The sequence below is a fragment of the Poecilia reticulata genome, linkage group LG21 (assembly GCF_000633615.1).
Source record: "Poecilia reticulata strain Guanapo linkage group LG21, Guppy_female_1.0+MT, whole genome shotgun sequence".
In the NCBI taxonomy this organism is placed as follows: Eukaryota; Metazoa; Chordata; class Actinopteri; order Cyprinodontiformes; family Poeciliidae; genus Poecilia; species Poecilia reticulata.
The window spans coordinates 2,252,813-2,264,930 of record NC_024351.1 but is presented as its reverse complement, the minus strand read 5'-3'; the positions used below and the strand labels follow the sequence as shown (position 1 = coordinate 2,264,930).

Below are 12,118 nucleotides of genomic sequence, written 5' to 3'. Positions count from 1 at the left end.
GTTGCATTGTGCAATGGCTGCTGGAAAAAAAACTTGAGTTTTGTTGTTGACTTACCATCCAGAAACCACTTGCTGCATTCTTGTTGGTTGTGCAGGAGGCTCCACTTCTGCTTTTCAAAGATGTACGGTTGTATAGTTGTGCATCTTTTTGCAGCCATTTTCAGATGCGGGCGTAAACGTAGCGTTTGGGGGCGTGGCCATCAGCAGCTTATTTGGATTTAAAGTGACAGAGTCTCTAAAACAGCTCAGTGAGCAGAATAAAATCTCATCCAAGAAGAATTTTGTAATCAACTTGTTTTGTATATATAATCGATTACCTATAAAGTTTTTTGATTCTGCTGCCTTTCATTTCATTTTGTTTTAAAATTTTGAAATACATATGGATTGAGATGTATTTTTTAGTATATCAAAAAACGTGTTAGGTTGTTTTTTTTGTACTAAATGAAATGAATGAATAAATAAAAAATAAAATAAAAAAAAGCTACAAAGGCTTTTATAAGATACTTACACTGTTGTGTGTATTTGATTTAAGACGCAGTGCTTTAACTAGACCGTTAATCCCAGTCAGTGACGGTGCTTTACTCTCCCAAAAGGCCAAGGGTTCGTCGGGCCCTCTGGCTCCGCCACCAAAGCCCGTTCGGCGGCGGTTGAAGTCTGAGGACGAGCTCCGACCCGAAGACGAGCAGATCGGACCCCAGAAAGCCGGCGCCATCGCTGCGCCCCTCACCTCTCAGCCCTCCATCCCCAGGTCTGAACCCTCCGTCTGTTAAAAGGCTTCCAGTGCTGCAGCTTGGAAAGTTTAGTGGAAGAAAAAAAACTAATTTTTCTGTATTTTTAGATCGGTTGGAAAGGACAAAAAGGCGATTCAAGCTTCCATCAGAAGGAACAAGGAGACAAACACAGTACTGGCTCGACTCAACAGTGAACTACAGCAACAACTGAAGGTAAAAACATTACAAAAAAAAACTGGATGATCAATTTTCCTACAAATTATTTGCGATAAACGATAATATAGTAATTTTGAGACTGTTGTCATGAAGCATCTTTGGGAAAATAACGACACTTTTAATGCGACTTTGCATTGAAAGTTGCATTAAGTGTCATTATTTACTGAATAATACAAAGTTGAGATTTTTAATGGACATTTAAAGCAACTTTTAGTGCAGCTTTGCATTAAAAGCGTCCTTATTTACCCAACGACGCTTCATGACAGTTGTAATCTGGTTTGTTCTTAACTTGTTATATCACGTTTATTACAGTGTCGTCTCAGTCTTATTCACATTAAAGTGTCGCCGACATTTTAAACGTCTAAAATAAATAAAACGAGTGAAACTGATTATGAAATCTCAACAAAACGAGGCTTCTGGTAAAACTGCCAGTTAGGACTTCTGCAACGGAAAGTTTCCAAAATGGCGGCTTTTCAGTCACAATGAGCGTTATTACTGATGCGAATCCAAAAACATCTTTCTTTAGTGTCTTTACTGCTTGTTGGTGGCGATCCTAAGTGTTTGCTGATTCCTGTCGATGTTCCCAGGATCTGCTGGAGGAGAGGATATCCCTGGAAGTGCAGCTGGAGCAGCTCCGGCCTTTCTCCCACCTCTAGCCGAACACGCGGAGCAGAACTCGGCCGTAGCTCCGCGGCGCTCTCCTTCCCTGCGCTCCTCTCGCCCTCCGTCGTCATTTCCCCGGTCGGAGGCCGCCGGGCGTCCCGTTAAACGAAACCCTCTCCCTCTGATCTGTCGCACACTCTTACCAACAAACGGAGAAGAGAGGAGCAGATTTCACCACCCGGCACTTTTCACATCTTTTTTTTTTTTTACTTTTGTTTGTTTTTCTGAAGAGGATGACGAAAAAAACGCCGAAACGTGAAGACGAAACACCTGGTTTCTGACGATGGAGAAGCCGTCTTCAGAAACAAATCGTTGTGTTGGTGTGACTGGTTTTGTTTTTGTTCCTCTAAAAGCAGCTTAATTAGAGGCTCGCACCAGTAAGTCCCAATTGCAGTTTAAAATTTGGTTAATTTAAGGAAACAAAAACATTTGTTTACTTTTTGAGGAAAACGGTAAAAAATAAATAAATCTGGGTCAGTAATGTTCAGAAATAGTTTAAAATCTGATCAGTTTTTATTCTAAATACGTAATAAAACTTTGACCAAAGAAAAAATTTAAATTRGAGTAAGGTTCTGTGGAAACACCATAAGCAGTTAATATCTTACCGTGGGTAGATAACTCTCTTGGCGTCGTCATTTAGCATAAATCTGGATTAGCTACTGGACAGTTTAAGAACTAAAAACTTTAAAATGATATTCTTATTTCCTTTTACCAGTTGTCAGGTTTACATTTGACGGTTATTTACACAGAAACGGGTGTTAATTCACAAAACAAATCCATGTTGGAGGTGGTGCGCCACCAATAGTCTTCCTATGTGAAACACGCTCTGAAAATGCAACAGGTAATTTATTACTGGTCAGAGAAACTGTAAGTAAGCTCCATAAACAGCAAGATATTATATCAGTTTGAGTTGATGCAGTTTTATTTTAGGTAACAAAATGAACCAGAAATGCTTTACATGTTCTGTTCTCGGGGAAGATAATAGGGGACGGACTGCCTCCAACATCAATTTTCTACTTGACAAATTTAAAGGTTCAGAAAATAGTTTTTAATAAAACATTGACTTCAGCTCCAGCTAATCTGCATTAGCTTTAATGCTAGGGTAACTAAATAAAGACGGAGAGAGTCAGCTGCAGCCTGTAAGATATAAAATACTCACATTGTTTTAACTGAACTTCACTTCAAAAAACCCGAAAMAATTATTTTAAACACACCTGCTGTAGATTTAGGCAGAATTAAAAGAGAACTGACTGTTTTTAAATATCTACCAGCTGCAATAAAGACTGAAAATTGGACCGCCCAAAGTTTCTCTTGGTGCTTTTTCATCAAATTGACAAATTGTGGCGCTGGCAGCTTTGTATTTGATTTATAAGAACCGAATAAAATGTTTCCCAAGTGAGCTGGTTTCAACGACGGCATGTCAGGGTCACTGTAGACGGAACAAAAAGAGGAGTGAATTTCCACCAAGGAATCTCAGAAAACTTCTAGAAAAGCAGAAAAGTTTGAATTTGCTTGGAAAGAAAACCTGAAAGATTGACGTTAATCTCAGAAATTTTCTAGAAAAAACGTGGAAATTTCTAAGTTTCGAAAGTCAATAATGGAGTTTTGAAACAGAACATTTCCAAAAATCACAAATTTCAAATTTTTTTCCATCAGAAATTTCCAGGTTTTTTTCTAGGAAATTTCTGACATCTCAAAATTTGAGGTTTTTTTCAGCAAGTTTCCAACTTTTTTTTTTTCTTTACTCCTGTATTTTTCTATCTGCAGCGGCGCTGAAACACTTTTGTAAATTTGAGAGGAAAGCTGCGTCTCATCCTGTGATTATGAATTCAGTCCTTCCTGCTGCTGCCAGTCAGCTCTACGTATATAGATCTATGTGTGTGTGTGTGTGTGTGTGTGTGTGTGTGTTTTCAGGTTTGTTGTGACTGAATGCTTCGACTCTTGAAGACTGAACTGTTTGCTCCTTCACTTCTGGTTTGAAGACGAAAACTGCACATCCTCTTCTTTTTTCATACTCTGTTTTCCATCTAAAACATTTCAGCTTTTTTATTGTTTTTCTCCTCAAGCTGCAGGTTTGTGGGAAGTCGTTTATAACAGGACCAGACGTTCTGTTTTGAAGATTTTTTATTTTATTTTTTGGTTCATGAAGAAACGCGTTCGCAGATCTGATTGGGAGTTGACTCGTGTTTGTAAAATAAAGACGTAAAGTAAAAATGAGCTGTTTTCCAGTCGGGCGAAGCACCGCTATGCAACTATGTGCGAATCATTTCCACAGAGCGACTTTAGCTGTTTGTTCTCCGGTCGTAGCAGCTGTGTGACCCGGTTTGTATCGTAGCTCTTCCAGAACTCCATCTGCTGTATGTTTGTGGTATTTGTCTGCCTTTTTCTGTTGGTACTGATGAGCTTCCTTCCTCACTGTGTTCCTCGGCTCCAGAGGAGGATTAATTTTATTTTTATCTGCGAAATGTGACCCTTTCCTGGTGGAGACCAGTCGGCCATATGGGAGACCTGAACGACCAAAATGCACTTTGAACTCATCCACTTGTTGCGTCCGTGTTTGATTTATTTCTAACCAGCTTCTTCTTGTCTTTTTTTTTTTTTTTACTTGGAAACTTGGAGCATCTTGAAATGTCTCATTTTCTGAATGTTTTGTAGGTGAAGCATTGTTTTCTAAAGCCTTACTCGCCCTGATTGGATTGGTGTTCAGGTTTCCATAGCGACTGAACTCTCGTTCTTTTTTTGTTTTTTCCTCCTGCTGTTGTGGATGATGGTGTATTTCTCGTGTGTGTTTGTGCGCGCGCATCGTTTGGAAACCGGATTAAAAACCTCCCAGGAATATTTAATGTTTGCTCGCACAACGGCTCCCTCCTCGTTCAACCCAAAAACAAAATAAAAAAAGGCAATCCAGACAGGCAGAAGCAATCGGTCTCATATAAAGTCTGTGAACTTTCAGATGCCATTTTCTCCCCAGATCTGTGTTGTATATTGTATATGATACACACTTTTGGACTCACATGTAAATTTGCATTAACTGCTGGCTAACAGCGGAAGAATATTCTATTTAATTCCTTCTCTCTTGGCTGTGGGATCCTAGATGTTTAACTGCATGGATGTACTGTATCTCTGCAGAATTAACTAGCAGCTGTGTGATTTTTACACAAAAATAAAAAACGGCACAATATTTTATACATGGCTCCTTCTGATCATTTGTTGCATCATCCAGAAATTTTTAGGACAATAGAAAGCTACTGATTTAAATTATGGCGTCTGTCTCAGAATGGGGAGAGGCAAATTTTTGACCTGGAAAATTCAAAATTCACAACTTTTCAGACTCATTGATTTTTCTATAAAATTTCTGAGAAAAGAAAATTCTCAATTTGATTTTGTTTTTTGGCAAATTTTTTACTTGTAAAATTCAAACTTTATATGTTATAGAAAATTTCTGGAATCTCTATTTTAAGTTTATCTGCCAATTTTTTTTCTAGAAAATGTAAAAAAAACCCTCAATTTGTGCTTTTCTAGTAATTTTTACATTTCAAGCTCAAATTTTATTTTTTCTAGATTTCATTGAAATCTACCAAATTTTCAACTTGAATTAAAAAAAATTCTAGAAAATTTCTGAAATTAGGCTCAATTTGAGCTTTTCTAGCAAATTTGTTTGTGAAACTCAGAAATTTCCCTTTTTTCTAGAAAGTTTGAGATGAATCTATTTTTTTCTACAAATTTTCAGACTCAAATTTTCTTGAAATTTGAGATCTCAAATTTTTAGTTTTTCAAGCAAATTTCCAACATTTCAAACTCAAATTTACTTTTTTTTTTCCTTTAGAAAATTTCTGTGCTTAATTCTGAAATTTCTTGAATTTTTGGAGAAAATTTGTTTTGTTTTTTTCTATCTACAATTGGCCTAATATCCAGTGACAAATCTAACTTTTTTTTTCTTTTGCTTTAATCCAGTGGTTGAAAATTTGTCATTCCTCTTAAATATTTAAATGCTTTTGCTAAGAATCTGTTCAGAGAAGCAGAAACTGTAAGAGTCAAAAACCAAATATGTTTTACCACGTTTTATTAAGTGTCCTTATTGCTATCTTAAGAGCAGCTGAAAAGAAATCACTTTAAAATTTTAATCTGAAATTTACTGAGTTAACTCACAAAAATAACCACTTTGTCCTTGTTTAGAAACCTATCTGAGCACAGTAGCAATAAAGATTTGGAGCTTTTTCACAAAACCTTAAGATGAGATTTTTCATTCATTCATAAAAGCAGTGACACACTCAGCATCTCTAAACCACTCACCAGATAAGGTAATTTAACATATTTAATCTATCATTCCATCCAGTGCTGTGTAATGCTTTTCATTTATTATTTAGCATTAAAATGCAGTAAAATGGCAATTAAGAAATCAGACCCAGCTTTCTCCTCTTATCCTGCATTTTTGTATTTTGCTTTTTGTGAAACAGACCCCCAGATTTATACAAAGTCTCTAAAACACATGAACAGCAGAAGTAAATATGGACATTTATGTCCTACTAACACAAAGTATTGGCACGAAACACTTACTGTAGCATGGGCCTTGCTAGCTAGCATAAAATGCAAGGCCTTCCTGGATGTAGGAGGGACTACKGATAAACGTAGGACTGTTTTCTACTGAACATCTTCTCTTACAGCAGGACTAATGATACCGTTTAAACCTTACAGGTTTTACGTTGTTTTTTTTTTTTTACATTTTTGCAAAAGCAGGACTGGAAGAGGAAGCTTGGGATCGGAGCGTTAGCTTTGGGAGCGTTAGCTTTGGGAGCGTTAGCTTCCAGGTGTGTTTCCATGGATTCAGAGCGTTTTTCTCGTCGAAGATCCAGGCAGGAATGCAGCTGAAACTTATTTAGCGAGACTGAAAAAACGAAATGAAGATAAATTAGAATTTCACAGGTGGGGATTTTAATTTACTTTCTAAAAAACAACGTGTTGGTAAAGACACGCCACTCACATGCTGGTTGCTTTGTAGCGGTCCAGCGCTTTCTGAGCCAGCTCCTCGGAGAACTTCGGGTCGGTCCAGGGAATGTCGCCGCGCACGGTGACGTTCATGGGCGGAGAGTCGAACAGTTGCACGGTCACCTTGGTGTCGGCATCCTTCGTCTTTCCGCCTTGCCTCTCCTCGGTGTCGCCTTTGGAGATTACCTGAAGCACCAACAGAAAAGGGTGATATCTGGCTTTTCTTGTTTTTATCTTTACTGCAGAAGAAATCAATCAACTGGGAATATAATGAAATAGTGACTCAGGCAGAAAAAGACGGATTCGTGATGCATTTCATTTTGCCTGGTGTGATTTTAAAAAAAATTGTTTTTATATTTTTTCTAGTTCCTCCATCATTAAAATCACCCAATGTTTTAACATTGGTGTTTTCAGTGAATTAAATAACATCGTTGGACCGTATGAAGTAGTGGCTCTTTTTAACAGAGGCTGCAGCAGCAGATTGGGTTCAATTGGTGAGCAAAATTGCAACCTTTGTTAAATTTTCAGCTGCACTGTGTCAAACCATCCAAACTCAGAAAATTCTGTTGCCCTCCTCACCTGTAGGAGGCGCTGCACCAAGAACTATTCAAGGAAGTGACACAAAAATCTCAGAAGAAAACATCCACACAACATTTGTCTTTGCAGAAAGCAAAAAAAAAAAAAAAAAGGATTTTAGCGGTTGTACATCTTTGGCAAAAGACCACGAGCCATTTCTCCCACTAGCATTAGGCTAATGCATTTGTTTTGTTTGAATTTACCCAGAATGCCTTGCGCTGTAGTCCGCTGCCTGCTTTTGGAGGGTTCTCTGGTCCCAAACAAACTAGAATTTGACTTAAGTGGGCTAAACAGGCTGGTGTGAATGCTACTTTAATGATGGGGCTGAACAAATCAATCAATAACAATATATATGGCTATTGGCATGTGACCAATTTCAGTAGGTAATACGTCTGATAGTATTTTCAATAATTTCACTGAACTCTGATCCAGAATTTGTGCAGCATTCTCAGCATAGCTTAGCTAAGCAAAGTTAGTGGAATTAACTTTGGTTACCTAGCTACAACTTGTGGTTACCTAGCAACAACTTGTTGAGTAACATGCAGAGCAGCAGTTTAAGATTCCGCCACTGTGGCTCATAACTGCTTTAAAATAAACATGGAATGAAAACTGGAAAAAACCGGAAATATTACGCCACTAGCTTGGGAGTATTTTAGATATTTAAAACAAAAATTAACAAAGTATTATCAACGTCGGCTGACATGAAAGTCTTATATGGTGATGCATGTTTCAGCCATATTGTCCTGCTTGATGAAGCATCAGAAAGCTCCATACCCCCTTCACGCTGAAGATGCCGTCCTTGGTGTTGTTTGCCAGGGAGGACACCCAGCCGAACTGCCTGTTGAGCATGTCGAGGAGGGAGGAGGTGTTGAACACGCGCTCCTCGAACCTCTTCAGGAGGGAGTTGTACTGCTGCGTGAAGCGCTCGGCCATGGCCAGCGCCTCCTCCAGCTCCTCCTTCAGCGGGCCCTCCAGGGGTCTATTCCCAGAGCAGTCTGTGAGAGGATAAACGGGAAAAAAAATCAGCCAAAAACCATGGAAATTATTGGAGTTTTATTAAACCCTTTGTGAATTTTACTGATTTAAAACGAGAACCAGATGAGAAATCTGTTTTAGCTGCTGTTTATTATTGTAAATTTGTAGGAGTACTGATTTTGAGAACAGATTTCTATTTGTATTAATTTTAGAAAAGGAAAGGCTTACATGGGCTGTGGCCCAGGGCGACAATTTTTGGGGGCGGACCCCACAGAATTTTTTATTTTACTGAATTCCTCTTTTACAAAACTGCATAGGAACTTTTAAAGGTATTTTAATGTGAATTTTATCCTATGCTTTTGTACTGTTTTATAATTTCTATAGTGTTGCTAATGTGCACCTTGATCTTCCTATGAACATTTTCTTCCCCACCAAGCCATTATTGTAAATAAGAGTTTGTTAAAACTAACTCTCCTAGTTAAATAAATTATTAAAAGGAGTCATAGACCCATATCAGGTGAGTTGTAAAAGCATTTTGGGATTTTTGTGAATATAAACAACATTGAAATATTTGAAAATTATGAATTTGCACAAATTTTTTGATTCCTCCCCAGGACATAATTTAAGTGTACCATTATTAGTTAGTTTCATCAGTTTATATGTATATAACCACCTTTTAATGTATTGTAATTTGCATTTGTAATATTTTTTTTCTTTAGTGGGTAGGGCACCAAAACGGTTTCCAGCCCAGGGCCCACTTCCTTGTAAATCCGGCCCTGCTCAGGACCGCAAATCCTAATTTTTGTGTTTTAACTTAAACACAAGTCATATTCAGCTCTAAGTTCTGATTATTTATTGCAGATATTCCGATCTATTTCCATGTGTATTAAAAGTTTTGTCGCTTTCTCACCCAGATGCTGGATCTCTTTGCATTTCTCGCATTCGTTGCGGAACTTGATGCAGCCGGCCGAGTTGCGACGGATCTCCCTGCAGGTCATCTTGCCGTTGCCGAAGGGCCTCGTGATGATCACGTCCTCGTTTACGTTGCCGTCTGCAGCCGACAAACACAGGGCAGATTTTAAAATGTCAGCAGTAAAGCTCAGCAACACAGCAACCTGGCTTTTCTTTCATATTAGATAAACTTCTGAAGCTGACAGTGGAGTAAATCAAAACAAATATAAATAATTTTCAAAAACTGGACGCTGCATTAACTATTAGTAAAATATTCCACTAAATTTGGACAAGAAACCATAAAATGTATCTGACCTCTAACTTGAAACTTCTTTGTCAAACTCATTTTCATTCTGGACCATATTAAGATCCTGAATGTTCTTAAAGGGCCGGTTGTGCAAGAATGCATCAATAAAACCCATTTATAAACATTTGAAATATCAATAACTAAAACATTAACAGACACCCATAAACTTTGTTGAAATTCTTTCAAACATTTTAAAAGGAAGAACCACAAAAACAGCTAAATGTTAGAAGGTTGATTTATGAAACTTAAATAATAAAAAGTATCAATATCAGTATCAGTAACGGCAATATTGTTCCTGTATTTATTTTATATTATATTAACACCAAAATGTTCATAGTACAGATAAGCAGTTAATATTTATAATATAGCTATTTAGCTATTTGGCCACTAGCTAAATATATATCTGTTATCTGTTTAACTAAAACTAATTTTTAACTAATAGCTATTAGATTTAGATATAGCTAAATGACTATTTAGCTGATAGCTAATACCTATTAGCTTTTTAGCTATCATCTATTTAAATACAGCTAAATAGCTAGATAAGAAATAATGAAGGGTTTAGTTAAATATCTTTGTAATAATTCATGAAAACTGTAGAAATAGAATAAAACTACATTAACAAAACAATTTTGTTTCAGTTTATAATACCAGTGTCTGCATCCTTTTTTTATTTGAGTCCCTCCTACAGGAAAGCACATCGAAAACAATCTCTAGACCCTCTGAGAACCAACGTGTGAAAACGTACCTTCGTTTGGGGCGGCGTCGGAGTCCAGGTCCATCATGGAGTCCACCGGGCCGAACAGGTTCCTGCCCATTCCCGTCATGGGGGAGAACAAGCTCCGGAAGTTGTGGAACGGATCGTGGAAAAGCAGGTGGATGCTTCTGGCGCGGCGAATGGCCGGAGCCAGGAAATTGGGAAAGAAGAAAACGGGAGGGTTGATGTGATCGGCAACCTGGAACGAACACAGGTGAGCTCCTTCATTTCAAATGTAAACTTTAAAGAAATAATGTTTCTAATGTGGCAACCCTGCAGAAACTTAAATTCTTCTTCTTTTAAACCTCCCAGTGCTGTTCCTCCTTAAGGAATGACTTTTATGTTTGAGCATGAAAGTTAATTTTATATTATTTTATATCATCAGTTGCATTTTTAATTATTTTCCAGTAATATAAACATCTTGCTAAGTTTTTGTGAATTTAACAAATTGGATAAACTTCAGGTAAAGTTACAGGTGAACTGAAACACAAGGCTTCAATGCATGTCATCTAACATGATTACAAAGCTCTCCTGCACTGCAAAAACACAAAATAGACAGTATTTTTGTCTAGTTTCTGGTGCAAATATCTTAGTACACTTGAAATAAGAAAAACCTAAGATACAAGTAACGTTCTGAAAAATGTAAAAGCTTGTTTAAGTAAAATTGTTTTAATATTGATGAAAAATTACTTGTCCCATCGACAGATTATTTTACTTACAGCAGGACATATTATTTACTTAAAACAAGCTTCTGAATCTTGCTGAAAAGTTACTTTTAAGTTAGTTTTATCTTATTTCAAAAGTGCTAAGATATTTGCACAAGAAACAAAATTACTTGCTAAGATCAAATCTTCACTCAGCATAATTTTCTCGAGTTTTTGTGGGAAAAGTTACGTTTTAAGTTTTTCCAAAAGGTGCCTCGGTGGAAAAAATTCAGTTGTATCATTTTAATTTTAGCAAAATGTTCCTGGCAGGAATTTTTCTCCTCTATGTTTAACAATTTTTCTTCCCAAATATGCAAGATTTCAACTTATTCACAAATGGAGAAGGTGGAAATTTACTCCACTTATTTTTCTAATGCCCCCGTTGTACTACACTGTAAAACATTTTGTTCAACTAGTTTCTTTTTAATGTGGCACAGACATGACCTCGAATCATGTTCCAGAAAGCCATAAACTAGTAAGACAGTTTCTATCAGGCGATGCGTTACATTGATAAATATTGATAAATTATATGTTGCCATTGGAGATCCGTATTCCTGTCTGTGATTCTGTGACATAAACAAGCACCTTCATGCTGTCTGAGAAGATGTTATCCACTCCGTCTGCCATCTCTGAGTATCTTTCTTCCAGGTTCCTGAACTCCTTGTTCTGCCGCTGGCCCTCCTGCTCCAGAGAGTCGATCCTCTCCCCGTTGATCCAGATGGAGAACGGAGACGTTCTGTTCAGCACATCCTCCAGCTGAACAGCCCAGAGGAGCGGGTCAGACATTTTAACCTACCAACCCAACTAGTTTCAGTCTCACAGTGTTTATCTGTTAAATGTCCAACCTGACGTCCAACCAGTCCGGATCCGCTGCTGCAGGTTCTGGAGTAATATTTAACGCAGGTCTTCTTCAGGCAGGGCTTGCACTCTTCCCACAGAGTCTTCATGGTGTCGTTGCAAACCTCCTCCTCCTTCGCCAGCTTGACCTCCATCTCCTCAGCTGCACGAATCGCCTCCTGCAGTGAAGGCGACTTGTTATGCTTCCTAGAACAGGTTAGGGTAGATCTACAGCCCAAACTAAACGTGATTGTTTCCTTTCAATTAACAAAATAATTGAAAGGAAAATCACAAAAACGCCTAAAGACCAGAGGCCTGATGATTGGTATTGGTAGAACCAGTCTTATGTTTACCTAGTATTGGATCAATACTAAAATATGCAGTATCACACAAAAGTAGCTGGAGCTCTGCTTGGGTT

General features: G+C 37.8%; 2 protein-coding genes across 2 annotated transcripts in view; one reads left to right on the top strand and one right to left on the bottom strand.

Moving 5' to 3' along the window:
* Nucleotides 1-4,796, top strand: part of reps1 (RALBP1 associated Eps domain containing 1) — a 24,612-nt gene extending 19,816 nt beyond the window's left edge. The window contains exons 17-19 of the mRNA XM_008397366.2: nt 594-748; nt 839-944; nt 1,535-4,796. Of these exons, the coding sequence (XP_008395588.1) occupies nt 594-748; nt 839-944; nt 1,535-1,603 (330 nt within the window). The 3' untranslated portion in view covers nt 1,604-4,796. The remainder of the gene's footprint in view (nt 1-593; nt 749-838; nt 945-1,534) is intronic.
* An 860-nt stretch (nt 4,797-5,656) lies between these two features.
* clu (clusterin) lies at nt 5,657-11,939 on the bottom strand (the record flags this gene model as incomplete). The annotated part of the gene is made up of 7 exons (XM_017302106.1): nt 5,657-6,495; nt 6,592-6,782; nt 7,947-8,167; nt 9,058-9,198; nt 10,151-10,358; nt 11,449-11,619; nt 11,709-11,939. Coding segments are annotated over 7 exons (1,176 nt in total), but the record flags the coding sequence as incomplete, so codon positions are not given.
* Nucleotides 11,940-12,118: the final 179 nt, after the last annotated feature.